Source organism: Phycodurus eques, chromosome 11 (assembly GCF_024500275.1).
Source record: "Phycodurus eques isolate BA_2022a chromosome 11, UOR_Pequ_1.1, whole genome shotgun sequence".
NCBI classification, from domain to species: domain Eukaryota; kingdom Metazoa; phylum Chordata; class Actinopteri; order Syngnathiformes; family Syngnathidae; genus Phycodurus; species Phycodurus eques.
In genome coordinates this window covers 10,906,509-10,930,158 of record NC_084535.1, presented here as the reverse complement: position 1 = coordinate 10,930,158, position 23,650 = coordinate 10,906,509, and the positions used below count along the sequence as shown (strand labels likewise).

Genomic DNA, 23,650 nt, shown 5'->3' with positions numbered 1-23,650 from the left:
AAATAAACTAGCTTTTGGATTCATACGCAATGGCGACGCGGAGTTAAATGTCTTGTGCGGAGCCGATCGATGACGTCATTGATCGGATCGGCGAATGAAAAATTTTAATTATCGGCCGATACCGATCACACCGAGCAGATCGGCGTAAAGTCTAATAGTATTGTAAGCATTTTGCAATGAAATCAGTTTAGACAAGCGGGGCCTAAGCGGGGTTTGCACACACCAATAATTGAGCCGAATATCAGAAAAATCAGCAAAGGTCTGAATATCGGATGTCTCCAAAATATTATTCTGAGCAATGTAGTCGGAAAACGTTTGGCCAAACAATCATAATAGTTCAGAACTATTACAAATCCTAACTTGTGTCGTCAACACTGAGGTCGGCCAGTCACAAAAAGACAAAGGACCGACAGCAAATTAGGAAGAGAACTGAAGCTTGTACTGTTGTCGGACAAATATAGTGGAGAAACTGGTTGAATTTTTGTATAATGCCTCTCCCAAAGCATTCGCCACAATAAAACAAGGAGGAGACTTCGCAACTGCAATGTACTTACCAGATAAACTAACAGGTAGCCTAGCTTCTTGTATTTCTTCAACTATTACACATTCTTTTTTGTATATTCGGGCAGAGCCATGCGCCTCTCACAGGTCAGTCGTGGTATTACGACATCTGTTTTTTTGGGAGTACACGAGATTGTCAAGAGAAATATGGTTCTGTGTGTGTGTGTGTGTGTGTGTGTGTGTGCGTGTGTGTGTGTGTGTGTCATCATCTTGAGTACACTTCACGGGCTCACACTATAAGAGTAGTGAGAAAATATTTTTTGTGTGGGGAGTTGGGGACTCTCATTTAAAAAAAAAATAAAAAAGTTAAGCTGTTAACAAACAGTACAGTGCGTGTACTCAGCTTTAGCCATCTCCTACGTGCTTCACATTTTGTTCTACAATTCATTTTGAATCCGTTGCTTGTGAACAAGATTAAAACAAGCAAATCTGATTTTTTTTTGACAGATACATAATAGCAGTCATGTGAATGCTTGTCTGAATTCTAACAATTCATGGCATAGATTAAATAGTATTCAACAGTCCCATAAAATGTTTACAAATCAGCTGTAGTAGCAACGTGACAACATTTCCCCAAAATATCAAAATGCTAAGTCAGGTTGGAAGAGCCATTTCAACACACTGAGTACACCACACCAAGAATTTTGTTCAGTGTGTGTGTGTGTGTGTGTGTGTGTGCGTCTGTGTGCGTGCGTGTCTGTGTGTGATATCGCGTATAGAAAATCCAGTCAAAAAACACCTTCAAATTAGAGTAAAACGGTCTAATTTCATTATTTTTCAACATATCTCCTCAACCCTGTTATTTTGTCTGCTACTCAGTGAAACATCCCATTGGCTGACAAGTTTCAGTTAAAAATATACACCAATAAGCTCATACCGGCCGAAATTCCGAGAAGTTCTCCAAGTCAATGCGTCAAACCTACCGTGACAAATCAAACGGCATCACTTACCCTCAAACTCGACTTAAACAGCATAAATGGAACACTATAAATGAGACGCGCAATGTGGGCAGTAGACTAGATCATGCCTTGTACTTACTGGAAGTAGTTAATTGTTTTTTTGTGAATTTATTTGTTATGGAGGATTTTAGAGGCGTTTGAAGTGCTCATTCCATGGTTTTTTGGGGGGGTGGGGAAGAATTCCACAAAGATGGGGACCACTTGCCATGCTGCAAAATAGTCCGATATCACACTAACAGAACACAAACCAGTCTTTGTCATAACTTTAACCTCAAAAGATAACCTTGGAAGAAATTCTCAGTGAAATTCTGGATGAACAGACAGTAGATGAACTGAATGGAAACAATGTGGCAAGAAAATAACTGTGGTATTGGAGTTCCCACACAGATACAAAGGCTTCAACTTGTACAACTGATTTCAATGCTCACACTGACCACTGCCGGGTGATTTAAACTAGATGGCCAGCAGTGCGCCAGCGTGGGAATGTCACCAGAAATACCAGATTAAAAACTCCACAACACTGTGAAACCCAAAAAGATTTACCCATCAGTGATGCGCTTAAGTGTTGTGTGAACTTGTTTCTGAAGGGCCTGAAGGAAATAGGCTTAACAAGATGGGGCATTTAAATGTCACCATGTTCAGAGACGAGAGTTGATGATAGCTCAACACAGAATGGGAGGTGTTAAATTGTGGTTGAATTTCTGTGAGGAGAGAAAAAAAGGGGGAAAAGGGAAAAAAAAGAAGACTAATATTGCTTCAGGATGCTTCGAGTAACCTCTGGATGCCCCACAAACTCCAGTTTTATGGGGAGCGTGGTTTTCTGGAGGAAAACCTAAAAAGGGGGATGATTTGGAGTTTACACATTTTTGCAAAAATATAATTTATCTCAGAGAGTCTGGCAACAGATTGCTGTCTCTTACATTACAAATAATACAGCAGTTACTGTCTTTAAGGATCATGCTCGAGTGTCTCTTGCTGAACCATACATAGCCTGGCCTTATACATAAAATTATAAATCAAACATGCCATAATATTGGATTTTTAACTAATGTCTGGATCGTTTGGACAGCAGTTGCAGCTTGTCCCATAATGATGCTTAAAAGCGTGGCAATGTCAGTGCGACAAAAACAAACGTTGGATTTGTTTTTTCCAATATCCGGAACAATCAGTGTTACGGACATAACGAGTCAATGTTCACTGATTTCCGTAAAAAAAAATAGAGACTCTCCGTAACATTTGGCAGCTCTGCCGTATAGCAGTATAGCCATAGATCATGAGCTTCAAGACTCTTTCAGACAGCGACTCTTCAGTAACTACTGAAATATTGTGTTTGACCTCTTTGTACATGTTTGCCTCCCATGTTCTATCTGTTAAACTGCACAAACATGATGTTAATGGCTCGGTCCAACTCCCTCCCTCCATATCCAATAAGACATGCAATGGGCCTTACTTCTGCTGGGCCAACATTCTGGGCAGCGAGCCAACGTAGCTTCGCTGCTGGTGCAAAAAGGGCCGACCATCTGATTTCAGGAGTCTACTATGCTAAGCATAAACATAAAAGACGTCTAAATGTGATGACTCCATGCACCGGATTACTCTGCAGCACGCACAGTTCCTGACTCATAGTGCCGTGTTCTTTAGGGCCCCTGGTCAAAACCCACCCACCTCTTTCACTGCAAGGTTTGTCATGCTGTTTGCTCTTTGATGCAAAAAATAAAAATTATCTTCCTCAAATAGACTAACAGTCATGAAGACAAATTAAGGTCTTTGGTGCAGAAAACTTGTCAGAACAGCGAAGCTGCACCAATGTTGAAATATACCCCTGAGTGCAATCCAGTCCGCTTTATTATCAGCAAGCCATTATGGGTCTCCATGGTACAAAATAATCCCTCGCTCGACATAAAGGAGACATCACTTTTGTCCTGAACAGCTTGCCTGTGCCCTGGGCTACGTCGAGAGCTAAAGGGTGAAACATTTCTTCAAAGTGTCCGCCAAAACTCCTACAGCTCAACTAGTCCAAATGAGAGCTGCCAAAGAAGCTTGCCTGAGTGGAAGAAACCCACAAATGGAATTTTGGACAATCTTTCTGACATTCCTTTCATCTTTAATAACAAGGGCCAGTGTGTTGATTTAGATAGTCTTTACAGTGTGCACAAATTCGCTCTATTTTTGTAAAGGTCAAAGGTCTGAAGACGTAGAAATATGATGAAAGAAAATGGTCAAGAGAAGCTTAAACTAATGCTGATAGTGTTGCATTTTCTTTTATTGACCCTGTCACGGAATCAAATGGAAGCCCCCAAAAAGTCTACCCAATATTTAGAACAAGTCTTTTGACATTTTAAACATCTCAGTGAAGGGATTACAGCTTATGCTGACACATGGAACAATTACGTTTTAGGGTATTTCATTGCAATATTGCGGATGATTGCGGTTTTTACCAGGTTGTTGTGTAAACGAACCATCAGTATTCACACAAAAAGGTATGTTCTTACTAAATCATGACTTAGCCTTAACGAGAATAAAAACAATAAGGAATCAAGTGCTGTCATCCCATTTGCTGGTGATTACACTGTGCTTCACACTTGACCTGAAGCTTTGCGTGATGCGGGCGGACAAATGGGTGCAGGTGTTGGCTATACAAATTAAGGAGTCGAGCATTAAACAGATGGAAAGCCGACGACATGTGCCAAGAGTGGCAGAGGAAGCTGGACGCCCGTGCTGCAGCAAGAGAGCAAAAGACCGACAGGATAGAATAGAGTGGGAGGTAAGGTAAGGTAACGGAAGGTCAAAAAGCTGTTTATTTCCATGGCATCACAAGGCTAGTAAATATTTACATGCTGGCATTTCCTCTACAGTAACTAGAAAGAACGTGTAAAGTGTTAATTAAAGCCACTTGTACTGTGGAGCCTTCAGGTTGTGGTCGACACAAAGGGTGGATTAAAGTCAGAGCAGACACCATTCACGAGAAAACTATTTTCATACCAAAAGATACACGCGAGACATGCTTAATAGGACCAAAGGATTAAATCGAAAGAATAACATGGAGACCCAGTAGACACACTAAGGTCAACCTCTTATTAGCCTGTTTTGCAGGTCTTGATAGATTTATTGAGCAGCACCTCTGACAAGGACAGCCATTCTAGCCGAGGAACTAATTACAACTCGTGTAAATCTGTAACTAATAACCTTTTGTTGGGGGGGGTCTGGATTATGTGTTCAATTGTTACCCTTGTTGTTAATAAAGACAACAGACAAGTACACTACTTATTCTAGAAGGCACAAAATTTGGCTTTGAAAACCATGACTGATTGACTCCAAGGCTGGATCTACACACATACTGTAGTTCAAGTGAAGCAATTCAGATTTTTTTTGCTCCTGGCACAATTGGGATGTACATATTGGCAGCATGCAAAAATATAAAAAAATATATATATAAATAAAATAAATTAAAAGCATCGAAACAAATATCTTCAGATTGGAATCAGAATAAAAATGCAAGTGCCAATGTGAGTTCAACAAACGCATAGACCCATCAATGCGAGCTTGGCGTCATTGAAAAACTTTATATCGGTGACGTATACACAACCAAATTACACAAATAAACACGGTAAATCTAAACTACTGCAAAAGCACAAACAATTAAATACAGTGATACCTTGACTTTCGAGTGCTCCAACTTAAAGGTTTTTCTATTGCTTGGTCTATTTCTTTTGTTAACAAGCCAAAACTGGAGATACAGGACTGCTCAACAGAAGAAAAACAATAAATTGAACAATTAAGGTGCCGTGCTGTGGGCAAGGAGACCCCAGTCGCTGATGCACTTCCAGCTATTTATTGAAAGATTTAAACAGTCAAATTCACAACTACAAAATGAGCACAGTCGCAAGGAGCTGCTGTAGGCCACAACTCACACCCAGACACTCACACTCATACGAACCGTCTCCACCACCTGATGTCGCTCACTACGCCACAAGCATGTAAGGAACACGTGCAACACATGAATATGACAGTATTTACAGTAATTACACTTTATAAACCCAATTTATTAGACAATTAGGAAAAAAATTCAGAGTTTGATTTTTATGCTGATTAAAACTAAAATTGGCATGCTGATTCCAAAATTGCAGTTAGTTTTTTTTCTAGCACGTCAAGTTTTTTTCTCCACAGCCTTCAGATAAGCAAAATTCCACTAATTAGCTGTAGTAAAACTTGGCTGCTGATTACGATTGGGCTCATCTACAACTACGTGGCAACTTGTTTGTACAGTCACAATTGAGACTGTACAGTGAGGTGTGGTCAGTACTAGCAATAACTGCAAACAGAAAGCTAGCATAGTAGGAATTAAGAGGATTTGTCCCATATCCTTTGTAAAACAGTGTTAAATAAACATTGCAGTCAGGCCTGTTTCTGTCATATTTCTGTCATATTGCAGTCATATGTAAATTATTTTTTTGTATAAAAACAACATCTGTTAAGTACAGTAATTTTCATATTTTTTAAGAATACGGGGATCTATAGTTCAAAAACTTGACGTGATAGAGAAAAACTGAGATCAGTTTTGGATTCCGCACTCAAAAATAGCAGTCAGACCTAACTCAACAAAAATTGTGCTCCCCAGTGTTATTAGTGAGGATAAGTGGTAAGGAAAATGTATGTTTTATATTTTTATACAACACAATGCTTTTTTTTTGTGGTTGTTGGGGGCAGGAATGGATTAATAGCATTTCAGTTCATTTCAAGGATGAAAATGTATTTTATATACAAGTAAATTGAGTTACAAGCTTGGCCTCGGAACCTATTAAACTCGTGTCAAGGTTCCTGTGTATGGTGTAAATATACTATATTAGAGGTGTTGATCATTAAATATAGCATGTAAAATATTTTCTGAAGACAACTAGTGGAGTAATGTGGAGTTACTCATTTAAATCAATGGAAGGAAAAGTCAGACCTGGCCAACTAAATGTTATGCAAGCATTTCATATTTGTATTATTGTTTACTGTACGTATGTGTTGTCATTGTCCAGTGTTGATGCCCGTGAAGATGCTCTCACGCAATTAGGGCATTTGCGCATGCGGCTTGTTTTATATGTTCCGTCAGTACAAACAAAGCCCTATCAGATGTGTTCCACATGAAATGTACATGGAAATAAGACAGTAAAAACAATATTTTAGGCACTACTGTACTTGGAGCTGCAGTTAATATCTGTTCTAAAGTGCCAACCAGTGCTGCAGGTTGAGCAGAGAGCTTAAGCCGTGATAAAACATGATGCGCTCTCACGCCATCAATCAAAAAGAAGCAGGAACGACACGCAACTGCAGATGAACCGATAGCTTCCGCTTTGCGCTCCCGCCAACAGTGAAGATGGGGCGGAAGCGGCGAGAGAAAGTCAGGTGGTGGAGGTGGCTGGGTGCGTCATGGTGTGAAAGTCCACATGTATGAACACACACACACAGACGCGCACACACAATGGGAAAGAGAAAGTGAGGCCAGGTCCAGCCCATGGGAGAAATTTAAAGTCAGCAGACTTGACAGGAGCATTAGGGTCATAATTCATTCTGTCTTGTCAATGCTTTATGGAGTGGGACAGAAGACACACATGCACATAAACAATACAAACAAACACACACACACACACACACACACACACACACAGAGGGTCTATGTCCTCGGCTGCTGTACACTGCAAACAGCTGAGCAGGCACTTTGGGTCTGCCCAACAAAAGGCCTGTTGTCTCCCGTTCCTTTGTATCACCCCACTCTTCTTGTGTGTCATTGGCATACTCCAAACAAAGTGTAGAAAGCAATGCATCCCCCATCAAGTCTCTCCCAATTTCTTTTTTTACTGTATTTCCTCAAATAGAGGTCTGCATTGTCACCCATGCCTCAATTAACGAGTGCATCTTTATAACGATAAACGCTTCACCTCAGATAAATGTCTCATTTCTTTTCCTCTGGAAAAACACTAACAGGGTGTGCCAGCAATTACCTTTATTGTATCATCACTGTGTACTACAAAATGAACAAAATGAGAGTGTGTTTCCAATACAGCTGTAGGCCTTTTTGTAAATATTACACATCCAGTATTATATACAGTAATTCTAATACAATACAGAATACTATTAACACTCCTGTGATGGTTTATTTACTCCACTGCAAATGAGTGGCGGTGTCTATTAAATAGGAGGCGTTTATATTTTTTAGAATTGTTTATTACAATTATGTAAAGTGAAAATGTTCTTGAAAACTAAATAAGGAGAATTTCGCAGAAATTCAGCAAAATGGCAAATACGGAGGCAGACTGGACAGCACTAGCATAGCAACACTGGCGCAACCATGGGTTTTAATGATGATATCTACACATAACGTAAGATCATAATTAACAATGCAGAGGGAAGTCGTTTTCAACAAGGGGTAAGATTCCACACTTCTGTGTCCACATTGGTAGTGCGGTTTTGGTTAGCGACAGAGTTCAAAAGGTTGAATGATTACCAACTCGGTGTTGTGTGAACAATCGCGTCTATGAACTGGAAAAAAAGAAAGATCATTCTGATAGAAAAGGGAGGTATTTATTTGGCAGTTAACTAATTGGGGCACAGCACCTACAGTATGAGGAAACACAGTAAACATAAAACATCACATATATGGTTTTATTTAATCAAGGGCATACAGCGGAACCTCGATAGAACTGACTAATAGAGTCTATGGACAATGGACAATAGATATATCCATCATGACATTGCCACCATGTTAATGCCCCACATTCAACATTGCCGCCACATGGGCGTGTCTTTTGGAATTGGATCTATTTTTTTTGTATATCTGTGACCCGGAAATACATCAGTCCCATTCTCCGCCTGCCCTGCACCACAGCGCCAGTAAACAACAGCGGCCAGTTCTGGAACTAAAACACTGTGTCAACAGCAGTTTAAGTGGTCAATGGAAATATTTTTGGACACACTGTTCAGTCCCAACGGTCCGTTTTATCCAATATCCATTATAACGGGGTACGTTTTATTGAGATTCCACTGTATATTCCCTTATGCTCGTAAAAAAAACGATGAATTACTGCCACCTCCTTGTGACCGCTTTCTTAATTTATGTATTATGTGTGTCCTACAGTGCTCACCTGGTGGCCAATGCGCACACACCAGCAGGAGAAGGACCATGTACACTGAATTAAAGCACTAAATCGTGATGCGAATATTTTAGTTTTTTGTTTTACTTCTTTAGATTATATTTAATTATGTAATTACTGTGTATTTCTACACAGTACAATACTCTATAGAGCTATTTTTCTGATTTAAAAAACAAAAAAACTTTGTTGGTGTTTTTTGGGGGCTGGAACAGATTAATGACATTTCAGTCATTTCAATGGGGACGTTACACTTTTAAGTTACGTGTGTGGCCACGGAATGAATTAAACTTGTAAGTCACCACTGTACAGAACATGAAGAAACACTGTAAATTATTTAAAATAAAGGTCCAGTCCATTATCAAGACTGCTTATCCTGCACAGTCACCGGGAGCTGAACCCTAGCACAGCCATTATGTGATATAAAGTAATCCCTGAGGAAAGAATGCAAGAAACTAACGGGCATCAGAAAGAGACTGGACGCCGTATCCTTCCCATCTGAATTGTGCTGCCCTCTGCTAGAAGTGTGTTTATATCACTGTCACGTGTCAGTGTGTGTGTGTGTCTGTCTGTCTCTGTGTGTGTGTGTGTGAGTGTGTGTCTGTGTGTGTTTGCGTGCAGTATGTTTGTGTAGGTCCATCTTCAGGTCAGTCGCAAGCCAGGCTGCGTAATCAGCTTGCAGCGGTTTGAATAAATATGAATATGATTATATTTACTCGGCGAAAGAGGACGTGCTGAATGACTCTTGTGGCCTGTGGTTTAATTAGAGAGTTTGTGTGTGTGGGGGGTGGGTTGGGGGGGTTGACCAGAGACACACACACAGTCCTCCAGTATTCTGACGCACGGCATGACGGGTTGAATAATGAATGACCTGTTTGGATGTTTGTGTCCAGCGAGCATGTTAAGGGTTTGGTGGGGCCTAGCAATCAGAATTTAGAAACGGTTTTAAGATGGACTGACACTTTGTAGATAGAGACAAGACCTACCTCAAGGCCAAAAACAGTTTTGTCCCCATTCAGCTCGTTCCAATGTAAAAGGTCGGCCAGATAGATGCTTCTTAAATACATATTTGTTAACAATCCATGTGTCGGTCCATTATCGACTGCTTATCCTGTTCCTCTCAAATTATCTTTCCTCGCTGACATGAATGGAAATGCCATTTATCTGTTCCAGCCCCCCAATAAAATGCACACTAAAAATTTAGTAGGTTTTTTTTAAAGAAAAAAAAAGCACTCTGCAGTAGTGTAAAGAATAAAAACATACAGTAATAACAATTAAATAACGTAAAGAATTAAACAGTTTGTGCATCGTGACTAATTCTCTGTGCAGCTCCTTCTGGCGTGCTCAACCTGGCCACCAGGAGGGAGTAGAATATGCAGTATATACTGTATACAGATATAATCAAAGACAGTCACAACTGCTTAGTATCCTGTAGTAATATGTAACTTTTCACAGAGGATAAAGAATATATGCTTGGGAGTATTATGTTTTCTATCTAAATGTGTTGCTGCACCATTTGTGTCTAAATATATGTCGCGAAAGGGTCACATAACACCGCATTGAAGCTAGTTTTCTTAACCCATCATGGTGTTTTGCATTGTGTTAGCATCAAGCAAGCTTACTTTCATGAGGTAAAGTTAGTTGGTTGTTTTGAATAGACATGTAATTCTTAGTTTCATGTTTAGTTTGACAGTTAACTGTGAGTGGCAATAGCTTGAAGCAAGCCGTTGACCTCTTTTTTGAAGAATTGTTCTATACCAGTCTGTTTACCTGATGGGAAGTTTGCTGCCACCATCTACCTGTAGTGCTCATCAGTTTGGTCACTTGTAAGTCGAGGTACCACTGTATTATTGTTGAGCATTTTCCTCTGACAATCAGTGACTCAATAACTGCCCCAGGACCCATTTGGATCCAGACCCTGAGTTTGGGCTGGAGATGGGGTATACCCTGGACTGATCACCAGCCAACCACAGGCCACATATAGACAAACAATCATTCATACTCCTATTCACAGCCATTGACAATTTTAAACTCTGCACAATGATCCTAAAATGCTCAAAAACGTGGTAAAAACAGACGTAATCCTGGGGAGAACATGCAAACTGTTTCATTGTGCTGCCAACTTTGTTTATTGCCACTTAAATTTTGCTGACAAACAAATAAAGGCGCATCTGGAGTTGAGTCCACGTTATCTCACACAGGGCATGCATAAACATGCATGCGCATGCATGCAGGCTCAGCTGGCAAAGAATGAGAACATACTGGTGTCATGCGAGCCCAACGAGCAGAGAGCAGGTCGCGAGCAGTGAGACTCATCACACACTCATTTACTCTCTGTGCCTCACACACACACACACACACACCCCGCACCATCGCACGCAGCTGAGACGACAGAGAGCGAGGCTCCGGAAAGGTTGTGTTCCGATATAGCCTGGGAGTGCCCGGAGGCTGTGCCTTTGCTCTCTCCCTCTCAAGTGCACTTAAAAAGCAGTAATCACATCAACCGAATCGCTTCATCAAAGATAATGAGAATAACATTAAAGAAAAAAACACTCAACGCTCGAGTCGAAACACAGGTAGCCAAGGAGAGCGCGGCGGCAGAAGCAGAGGGCTCGAAAGGCGCGATAGTAGCGTGTCTCACACCGACAGTTTACTCCAGCCAGAGAGCGAAACACAGGGCCTAATCCTCTCTTGAATAACTGCAGGCTGAGACGTACTATGAACACCCTCTCTCCTTGTACACAGCAGGTCATTGCACTCAAAGCACATTATTCTACCCTTAGGCGTACAATGATACTGTAAGTCAAAGGTAGGCTATTACTATTGTAGCCTTGAATTCTACCGCCCTTGGAATATCCCTGTGCCCCCTTAGCCCGATGGGGGAGATGCATGCAGGAACTGAAAAGTAGCTAAGGTTGCAAAGGGGTGGAACATTTCCAGTACATTTCCAGAAAGTTTCTGGTAAATTTCGAGAAACTTTCCTGTAAATTTCCAGTTTCTCCTGTAAATTTCCATGGGAAGTCAAGCAAGGGAATTTGGGAAATGTTTCAATGGAGGATGAATGGAAAGGCATCATATTCAAGCATAATCAAACATTTTGTTTTGCCATAAGCAGACATACATGCACAATCCATCAAAATACAATTAAAATGCATGGCACTTCAAAAGATCTGTAAGATCTTTATCAAGTTTTAAATATTTTATTGAACAATCAATTATTTCATTGAAGAACAAAAACATGAATTGTTGTGTTAAACATTAGGCTTTACACGATCAGGATTTTTGGGGCCAATCACAGAGTTTAAAAAAAAAAAAAAAAAAAAACGATAACCGATCACAAGATGGAGGAATGTGTCGAGTTAAATGAACTGTTCATTTACTACTTGTGTACTTAATTGCTCAAAAATTTATATTTACAATAAATAATGTATCTTTGTTCATCTATTTATGCCAGTGAGGCATAGTGACAGACAGAACAAATTAGTGGTCTTCTATTAGAAGGCAAGAAGTAAATACAGTAATTAATGTATCCACTTTTTGTGACATTTTTGTTTGTTGGTGTGCCGTGAGATTTTTCAATTGTAAAACATGTTCCTTGACTCCATAAGGGTTGGAAATCACTGCTCTAGTCAGATCGTGTATTCTAATCAGTGAGGTTAAACCAACATTACAACATGACAGAAATAATGGGTGCTAACTTACTGTAATTAAATGACTTTATTGTAATTAAATTACTTCACCCACACCGAAACTTTAGAGCATGATTCGACAGAACGGCGGGATGTTTACGTACAACCATCAGTGCTAGCAGTAGCTTGCTAGGAGACAAGGCTAAAAATCAACTAGCTTTTGGATTCAAATATACTGTGCACGATGGCGACGCGGAGTAAATGTCTTTTGCGGAGCCGATCAATGACAAATTATGACAAAGCCGATCAGCAAAATAAAATGCTAATTATCGCCAAATACCATTCAGGCAGATAAAATCGGTGTAAAGTCTATTAAACATTACACCTCCCGCTGACCCAACCAGTTGAATTTTTTTAATGCACCCCTTATCCTTTGTCCTATTCAAAATGTCACGTTCAAAATGTTAAATGAAATGCAGCCTTCTGACTACAAATCTAATTCCATGTCAACGTGCAAATAAATAAATAAATAAATATCTTCCCTCCAGTGTCAGTGGCTGTGGCTCAGGAGATCACTTGTTCAAATCCCGGCTACGATTGTCTGCATGTCGAAGCGTCCTTGGGCAAGACACTGAACTCTAATTTGCTCACAGTGGGCCTGGCAGCGCTTTGCATGGCAGCAGTCACCCATTGGTGTATGAATGTGTGTGTGAGTGGGTGAATGTGAGGCTTTGTAAAGCTCTTTGGCACTGTGATGGTGTAGATAAAACGCTATACAAGTGCAGTCCATTTACCATTTTACAATTCTCCATTGTAACCTCTGCATTTTTGGTAAACACGTTCAGGGAATGGGCTCTTCATATTCAACACTCAACATATTCAACATGAAATCACTCTATTTTAGTTAGGATTAAGCAAAATTTCCCAACTATATATAAAATCACATTTTCTAATCATTCTCATGGATATTTTTTAACTTAAAAAATTCCTGAGGTACTATTTCTGACCCATGTAGCTAACCCCATGTAGAAGTAAAAAATTACATCTACGATCATCAATACAAAGTAATGTAATGATATTAACTATTTTATTATAGCTTACCATCGCTAGTTAGAACATACTGAAATGCCCCCACAAGTGGTCAAGGATAGATGCAGTCGCTGGTGCACTTTCAATCATGTTACTGAACAAACGGTATTGCCACAACTCACGCTGAGTCAATCAACGCACAGACTGGCTAACGGGTTAGCAATTTAAATTGCAACGTGTCAAGATTTCCCAAAAATGACACTCTGTCAAGAGTCTGGTTGAAACAGCCACTTCAACCTGAGTAAAATGCACAAAGAACTTTGAAAATTGGATGATGAGTTCCACACAAATTGAGTTTTTTGCATCAGGAAAAAAATCTCCTCTGTGGAACATCTTTGTGGGATAGAGCCTATAGAAAATCTGGTCAAAACACACCTTCAAATTAGAGTAAAACCAATTCTGATGCGTTCTCCAAACGACGCATCAAAATTACCATGATGTTTCAAATGGGGCGGCACGGTGGGCGACTGGTTAGAGCGTCAGCCTCACAGTTCTGAGGACCCGGGTTCAATCCCCGGCCTCGCCTGTGTGGAGTTTGCATGTTCTCCCCGTGCCTGCGTGGGTTTTCTCCGGGCACTCCGGTTTCCTCCCACATCCCAAAAACATGCATTAATTGGAGACTCTAAATTGCCCGTAGGTGTGAATGTGAGTGCGGATGGTTGTTTGTTTGCATGTGCCCTGCGATTGGCTGGCAACCAGTTCAGGGTGTACCCCGCCTCCTGCCCGATGACAGCTGGGATAGGCTCCAGCACGCCCGCGACCCTCGTGAGGAGAAGCGGCTCAGAAAATGGATGGATGGATGTTTCAAACGGGATCACTTACGCTAAAAATGTGACTTAAGTAGCGCAAATGGGATGTTATTCATGAGAAGAACAGTGTGGGCACTAGAACAGGTCGTGTTACTTTAGTAATCAACTGTTATTTGGTGAAAGTATTTGTTATGGAGGATTTTAGAGGCGTCTGAAGTGCTTTTTGTTGTTTTTTTTATAAAAAAAAAATTTTAAATGTAAAAAAAATATATATATATTTTTTAAATCCACAAAAGATGGTGGCCACTTGTCATGTTTCTTTATTCAACAGCCCGCCAACGCTACACTCTCATTTGCTGACGCATAACGTCACTTACCAGCCCAGATCTCAACTTTTAAAGCCATACAAACTCAAAGTCACAGATACTACAGGAGCAGGTAAGGATAGTGACCCCAAGTGGACAGAAATAAATAACACCTGAACCTCACATGCACATTATTGTGTTTAATAATGAAAAGTCATTGTTTATCAGGTTACTCGATTAATTGATGGGATAACCGGGAGAATACTTGATTTTAAAAATATTCAATAACTGCAGCCCTGCTCGAAATAGTACCTGGCTTCGATGGTAGAAATGCACCAATAGCCAATAGGTACTGGGCAGTGGAAAAGGGGCCATTGGGAGTCACAGACAGTTATCAGAGTCCCAAAATGACCCCCTTTGAGAGACAAAAACTGCAAAAAGAAACGCCAAGTCGCCGAGACAAGCCTACAAGTCAGATCACGGAACATGTTGGCAGCTGCATTAAAAAAAATGAACAGTATTTCAGGATCAGCGCTAATCCGCAGTGGCAACAATCAATGTGAGAGGTATTACGGCTTCGGGAAGGATTGTCGGTAGCAGACCTAAACGTTTCAAACAAAGCTTCCCCTATGCCAAAATGGATGGAGTGGAGAGTATCTACATCTACTCCTTACATGCGGGTCTCTGGGCCCATCCTGCTTCGAGGCATGATGCCAGTGTTGAGTAATCCAGTGGCAAACCTAGACTGGAGCTCACACATTTTTGCTTTGTCTGAGGCACGACTACAGATGAAATATACTTTCATTATGGTGTGGATTTATTGCGGTGCTGAAGGTAAATCTGTTTGATGCTCACAAGCATGCACACGCACTCTCTGCGTTTGCGGCAGGTCGACGTGGTACAGTGGTACGCCCGTTGTCATAGAAACAAGTCAGCCAACCTAATGCGCCATGACCGCGGCACGCCACCGACGGAAAACTTGATGCTTATGTTGCTTAACTGATGCTGGGAACTGCGTTGCACACTGCGTGGATGTTCCTTGTCAACAAAGAGTCCTTTCACATGAATTACAGGTAAGGCCATTGGGAATATATACAACATTTGGTTTTCAGTTTTCAATGAACCTAGCATGTATAATCTCGGAATGTAAAAACGACAAATGCCAAACTTCACACAGGAGGGCTTGATTAGAGAATTGCAACTGGGACCTCTCCATTGTGAGACAGGTGCACTAAACAGTAACCTACCCGTGCTGCCCATGAGCAACTAAAGTAATGAAACATCAACTACATACACAATTTTTCCAAGCAGAATCTAATGTAACTACACTACTAATACAAATTATTTAATATCTGTACTTAAATACCTGTAAAGGGTGAAATTTTTACTTTGTTTTAGTTGTATTATACAGTGGATAATTTCTCTTTAGGCTAAGATTTCAGGTAAGAATGTTAACATTGCTTGTACAACTGTTTTATGAGTCCTGGTCACGAAAGTGGCCTTGCGGTTGGTTTTCTGGGTACAAATCTCAGCTCCGACAATTTAGTCCTCAATGTTTTTCAGATCTGGATAAAACCCATGCAAGCATCGGGAACGCCACACAGAGATTAAAATCTGGATGAAGCTATAAATACAGGCAGTGAAACCTTGGTTCATAAACCTAATTTGTTCCAAGACTCTGTTCGCGAACCAAAACGGCCCGTGTCAACCAAAGCAACTCTTCAGATTGAAATCAAGGAAATAAAATGAATCCTTTCCAGCCCCAGAGCCAAGCTGCCTTCGCCCTCAGCTGTGGTATAAATGAAGATGATGACAACAATGCTTCCAACATACTGTATCTGCCTCTGTACGCCAAGTCTTATATTCATCCATCTGTACTTTAAAATAGAGTTGTATGCATCGTAGGTCAAGAATGAGGCGAATGAATGATGTGGAATGAGGAAACAGTTTTGTTACAATGAACATGTAACCAAAAAATAAATAGGAGTCATATCTTTTGCTCCAAAACAGTGCAACTTCCTGAGTTTGTATTTCCAAAAAGAGTGACTTGAGAAGGCCCTGCACCTGGAATACTACTTCGGTTTACACGGACGATGACCCGGAAAGACATTTACATGCATACAAACTTGGCAAGATCTCACAAAATTTTGAGATTTTTCTAATGTAAAAACGTGTGCCTTGGCTCAATAAAGGTTGGCAAACAGTGATCCATCATGCTGCCTACACACGCACCTTTGATTTAATTTAAATGCAAATATGCAAGGTTACTCACGGTGTATTAGTACACTCGTCTAACAGATGTTTTTGTTTTGTTTTTTTAAATCTATAGCCAATGCTAGCCAGAATCTGAGCCGCAGAGTTTCTTTACAAACTAGGTAAGTGGCTAGAGCGCAGGGCGTTGACACTTCTTGTCCCTTACCTATGTTGTTTATGCAGAGGGTGCCTTGACGTAAGAGTTGAATTTGTTCCGTGATGACGCTTGGAACTCAAAACACATATCTGAAATCATCGCTCACCTTTAAAATGAATGGAAATTTGTGCATTTCAGCGCCCCAAAAAAACACCAACAAAAATTTTAAATTTTTTTTTAATACCAAAAATAGCATTCTACTGTAATGTAGTTAAAAACATGCAGTAATAACATTAGCAATTAGAATGTAAAGAATTAAACAATTTGCGCATCATAATTAATTAAACGTGCGGCTCCTTCTGCTATGTGCGTCTTGGCCATCAGGAGGCAGTATAATACAGCGAAGAAGACGGTCACAACTGCTCAGTAAACGGTACTAATATTAGTCGTTATTCGCAGATGATAAAGAATATATGCCTGTGAGTATTGTTATTTGTCTGTATACGTGTGTTGCTCCACTGTTGGTGCTCAAATATCCACTGCTTAAAGGGTTAATACACAGACATTGATGTCATTCTTAGGGGTTGAGCCAACTAGTTGAATTTACTACTTTCCATCGAAGTTTAATGCTTGAACTCAATTAATCATTTTTGGCATTTCATCTTCCAATCGGACAATGTACAGAGGACGTTCGGCTCGCTTGTCTGCTGCTGTCACTGGACAATAACACTCAGTGGAGCAGTGACGGTCGTCATCCATCTGTACGGATAAGAGAGTACAAAAAATTATGCAGAGACAACTGTGTGTACTGAGTGTGATGATTTTGGAGATGCGAAGGTTCCGCTCAACACCAGCACCGTTTCCCATTATATGTTAACATTAGCATTAAGGCAGCAGAGTGAAGGCTAAGCTACGTTATTGTTTTAAATAGACAACATGTGATTCTATTGGATTTATATTTAGTTTGAGAGTAAACTTCAACTTGTAGTGGCATTAAATAGTTTGAAGCCTCTTTCTTTGTTGTTGTTTAGGGAGTTGAGTTCAGTGTTACGATACTGCAATCGTATCTCAAGTTTCCGCCCGCAAGTCACAACAGAAAAATAAAAAATAAAATCAGCTAAACGATGGCTCATATCGCAAAACCTTGTGAGTCGAGTCACTTGTATTGTAACTCAAGGCACCACTTTACAGTATTGCCCCTGCAGTTGGTTATTATAATTCTTATGGAAATTTGTGGCAGGCTTTGGCTGCCCCCATAAAATGAGGTGGTAGGCCGAATCTGGCCCAGGAGCTTCAAGTTTGACACCTCAACATAGACAATGGATAGATTCAGATTTTGCAAGGAACTCAAGCCCCATGCTTTGCTACAGTGCTGTTGCAGACGACCACCCAGGTCACTTCCAAAGCAAAAGCCCCCCCTCTACACCCAAAGCGCTTCTTACCGGTGTTGTGGTCCACGGGCCCGCCGCCGTTGTTGCCGCCGAACAGGGCAGCGTGCAGGTCGGGGTACGCCTTCTCCAGGGCCACGCACAGGTCCAGGAAATGGTCGCTCTCCTTGTTCGTCAGCATCTTCAGCAGCAGCTCCACTTTCTCGGCGCTGGACGAGCAGTTCTGATCCAGCTCGAAGCGGTCGAGTTGGCTGAGGGCGCCCGAGACGACGAGCAGCTCGACGACTCGATCGGCGTCCGTGATGGACTCCACTAAGTTCTGGTGGCACTGCTCCAGCAACTCTTTGTGCTTTGGCTCCATTGCTACGCGCGGCGGTGGTGGTGGTGGTGGTGGTGATAGTAGTTGCCCCCCACCCAACCTCCTCCTCCTTAGCTTCACCAAAGCTAACGCGGCGGAATATCCGTAAGCGATCAAAAGTACCGAGAGATTATGGAACTTAAGTTAGTTCGCCGGAGCCGCCGCGGCATGGGGAGAGCAATGTTTATAGCATAGTAGTGGGAAAGGCGCAAGGAGCCATATTGGTTGCCCGGGGCTGTTGACTGCACTAAACAGCGATACATTGTCCCATCTTACTCGCGTGTGGCGATTCACGTAGTCTTCCGCCTCCTTTCCGAGTAGCGACACATTTCTCTCCGCCTCTCGGTCTTCTCGAGAAGCATTCAACGCGCCCTCGGACGGCTCAACTGCTTGAGGAAAGGGAAGGGAGAGGGCGGGGGGGGAAAAAAGTCATAGAACTCCGCTGCTGAGCCTCAGCGCCACTGTATCCTCCGCCATGTCTGGCAACTCAGCAGCTGCTGTCCGCTGTCAATCAACGAGCCGTCCAATGCCGTATATGGGCAAAGGGGGCGGGGCTATAAGAAACCCCGCCCACTCCTTGAATGGGCGTGAACGTGACCTCACGTTACGTCGAAAAAATTTAAGTGAGAATAGAATACCACATAAGAGATATCACGATGGTTACAAATATACTATATAAATGAAAATAATATTTTTTTCAGAGTTCAGCTAATTAACCACCAGGAAGACTGGTTTAATTGCACATAAAAACATAGAATGAGCATTAATTTAAAACTATATCACATCATCTTTACAAATATTCACATATTCATTGAGATAAATTTACATTCTTTAATTTTTTTACAATCAATTTAATGAAACCTTTGGGAAGACTGGTTAAATTGCAAATAAAAAAAATATTTTTTCCAATAATAAAAAAATGTGTGTAATAATATTCAGAAAATAATTCATGATGAACATATTTCCATCTAATTGATTTCACGAAACCATCTGGAAGACCCATTAAGTTTCCCATTAAATAAAAGATTCTAAAAAGTAGAATTAGCAATAATTTTAAAACTATGTAACATGATTACAAATATTCATATATTACATTCAAATATTTTCTTTTATTCACTGTTGATTCAATGCAGGCAACTGACAAGACTGGTTCAGTATCACATAAAATGAAACGTAAAAAAAAAGCAATAATCAAAATATTTAACAATGTTTACAAATACTGTCTAGCAATTTAGATAGTGTAATTTAAAATAATTTCATTTATTTAATACTAATGAAACCACATGAAAGAGGAGTTAAGTTACAGAAAAATAGAATTAGCAATTATAACTATACAGTACAACATAATATATAAACAATATAGAAATAATATTTACAAACATCCATATGTTCATTTCAGTTGATTTAATGAAAACATCTGACATAAATGGAATGAACGATAAGGAAAATTTTAAACTATCTAAATATTCATGTTTAAATTGATATAAAGTAGGATATTTTTATTTATTTTTTTACTCATACTATACTACCTAAAAATAATAATCAAATGATATATCCCAAATATAAGAGCTGCACCTTACATACAATTGAATTATAAAGGTACTTTATTTGCACCTTATGGCATCTAGTTCGACCTCTTAATCATAACCAAATATCTGATCACTTGTGTCTACATTCAATATTTTGAAGTTTAAAATGTGCTGACAAAAAAAATAATAATAATGATTCCATGCTTACATAATAATGTTGCTGTAGCCACGGGCGTATGCACCGTGTACCATCTCCATTCAAGCTGCAACACTGCAACCGATTTCCCGTGTGTGCGTGCAGACTTAAAAGCTACACGAGCGCTGACAAATGACATTAGCATTTGTGAAATACAAGACGATGATGATGGACGCCGTCCGCTCTTAAGATTGTTGGCACAGAGGCAGCCGTCTGCAGGTGTTTACCTCTCTCAAGGCGTGACCTTGTTCATGCATGCAATGAATCTCATTGTGACATCTCCAATTTCCCTTCCTCTCCTGCCACTGCCCTCCATCCTCTCAGTCTGCCATGTTGGCTCCACACACAGCCAGTGCAATGTGCTCCCCCTTTAGATGAAAAATTCATATGGACTCATTTATATCAAAGGGAACCAGGTCCCCGCTGCAGACACAGATTGAGCATTTGCGTCTGGGGCCTTTTTTCTGAGAATACCGAAAACAGACTGATGCCTTTCATATGGCATAACACTGTTTATGTTGTATTTAGATGTTGATTCTCGGCCGTCTGACCATTTACTGAGAGCTTGTGATACAGCTTTGGTTATCAGACAGCTCAGAAGAGAGAATATAATATCAGTGGAACCTCTAATGTGGAACACAATACAATCCTTAACACTGGTTGACTTTCTAGTTGTTCTGATTCCAAAACATTCCCTTGGCAACTAATCCATCCATCCAGAGACGCTGCAACAGGGCAGGCATACCAGGCAATTGCCTAGGGCCTAGAGGTGACCAGGCCCTGAGAGACAGTTGACAGTAGCCCATACCAATGACAAATCAATGGCACTGCTGTAGACACTGCAATGATAAAGTGTTGTGTATCCCTCACATCGTGCCCCTTACTAGTCGTTGGGCCCCAAAGAGGCAGCTGATATCAGTCCGTATCAAAGACTCAACTGAAAACCCTCGTAGACACATCGGATTTGCGAGTCTCCCTATTAGCAGGCTTATTGTCCAAATACACTGACAACAAAATGAAGCTAACTTATCACGCATGTGTCAGCTATTCCTGAATTCTAACGTTCCATCCTTTTTAAAAAAAAAAAAAAAAAAAAGTTTTTTTTTTATAATTCTTTTTTAAAAACTTATTTATAGAATACATATAAAGATTGCATTCAGTTTTGGTTATTTAAAATTATTTTTTCATGCGACATTTAAAGTCCCTGTAAAGTGAAAATAATTACAGCTAGCCAGATAACTGCACGCTAAAGTGGTAGAAATGGGCCAAGTAATTGCAACTACTGTATAACTCACAATTGAGCCAGACAACGGCTGATGTAAACAAAGTCACTCGTTCTTATATATTGGGTGAGGGGGGGACTCGTGTCTGAGCAGAAGTGCGTCACTAGGCACCGTTTTAGCCATGCCCCCCCCCTCCCCCCTCAAAATAAATAAAGCAGGAAAACCGAAATGGTGTGAAACCTCTTCACCATATCTTAATGATTCATAACTACACAATTTTCTTTGCACGTATTCAACTAGGTAAAAATACTCATACATTTTATAGGTAAGACTGCTATTGTGTGTGTCAAGTGTCCTAAGTGTATTTAGCTAGCATCTGCTTGGTAAAGTTATGGATGTAATTAATTTTCATTAATTGTACATTTGTATTGCTCACAGGTTGCATGATGGTCTAGTGATAAGTACGTCTGCTTCTCAATTGAGAGGTCGCAGGATCGAAAATCGTCCTGAGTTTGCATGGTCTCCCTGTGCTTGTGTGGATTTACTCTGGGTGACATCCCACGTGACATCACACATGGTTTGGTCTTGTAACATGAGCTTATTTAGCGTGTAGTTAATTTTCTACGATGCGAGTTTAGCTATGTTTTAAGGGGGTCATAATATTACCGACACGATGACAAGGAAGGACGTTGTCGGTGTCCTTCAGCATCATTCCCTGAGGGATCAGATGAGACATCTTTTTAAAAAAATGTTTTTAACATTTTACACGAGGAAATTACACTTCAGTATGATACCTGCAACAGATGGGCATCCACAGATCATAAGGAAATTTGATTACACAAGTAGAACCAACTCATCGCCTTGAAAACTGATGGGATGGCATCTTACCCTGATTAAAATGATGACTGATTATGATCTCAGGATGGAGATAATGCCCTTAAGTCATCCAAATTCACCAAGACATCAGGGGGAAAAGGGGTTCTCATAGACATGCAAGATTTGTTTAACATAACCCAAGCAGCTTTATGGATGCCATTAACTTCCACCTCTCTTCACATGATTACTGATTAAACGATAGCCAGTTGAGTGCACTGCAAAGTGTGGTCAACAGCATTCTAAGTGAGGCTAACGGAACTCAACAGGGCACAGCCACAAATGCAAGCCCTGAGGAAACCACTTGTTTCCCTAATCACACAGTGGACTTGTGGTTAGCATGTCTTCCTCACAGTTTTGAAGTTCGAATCTTGGCCCCGGCTTTCCTGTGTGCCGTTTGAATGTTCTCCACACTCTCTGGCTTGCTCCCATATTAAAAATCATGCATATTATGTTCATTGAAGACTGTAATCTGTTCATAAGTGTCAATGTGTGTATGGTTGTTTATCCAAATGTGCTCTGTGCCTGGCTGGCAGCTGGAATAGGCAGCAGCTCAACCTAAAGAGCACAAGCGCCATAGAAAATGGATGGATGGATAAGAATGTCAAAAATAATTCACATAACAGGATGTACACAGGCAGTATCCATGCTCTGGTGTAGAGCAATACTGTGGCGAACATGACCTAAGTGTTTTGCTGCCCTCTGCTGGTAGAGTCAACAAGGCGAGTGGCGTCAATGCTTAAACAGGGGTACACGTTCCAATAATCGGGTTGGATTGATTTGGAGCGTTTTTCTTCCATTTGAAATCAAAGTCAGCGAAGTACAAATTAAATGATGCCTCTGAGCAACTATCCTGTGATGTGGGGTGTGTTAATAGTTATTTTCCTACCTAATTTTCTGAGAAAACGATCAGGGTCACAATCCTAAATATTAAACCTGTTCAATATTTACAATCGTAAAACCTTATGTGTGGTCAACACCAGGTTGCTCTGAAGCAAATACAAATCAGCGACTGGGTGACTCTACGGTTGCTGAACCGTGAGTATGTGGGGGTCCACTGTACACCACACACACACACACACACACACTATAAGAGTAGGAAGAACACACGTGGCCATATTTTTCATCATGTGTAGGTTCTCTCCCATTTTACAAATCTGTTGAGATGTTAAAAATTGCTATGAGTGTACCCATCTTTAGTTTGCATGTGATTTTAATTACATTAATTGCAGTTTTATTTATGCATGCAAGTAAGATATTTAAATTTAAATTGTAATTTGGATGTCAGTGATTAGATAAGCCACAAAG

The 23,650-nt window shown here is 40.5% G+C and overlaps 1 protein-coding gene across 4 annotated transcripts in view; it reads right to left on the bottom strand.

Moving 5' to 3' along the window:
- Positions 1-18,997, bottom strand: part of dlg5a (discs, large homolog 5a (Drosophila)) — a 76,327-nt gene extending 57,330 nt beyond the window's left edge. For all 4 annotated transcript variants that reach the window (XM_061689853.1, XM_061689856.1, XM_061689854.1 and 1 more), the window contains exon 1: positions 18,218-18,997. In XM_061689853.1, the coding sequence (XP_061545837.1) occupies positions 18,218-18,524 (307 nt within the window). In that variant the 5' untranslated portion in view covers positions 18,525-18,997. The remainder of the gene's footprint in view (positions 1-18,217) is intronic.
- Between the last annotated feature and the right edge of the window lie 4,653 nt (positions 18,998-23,650).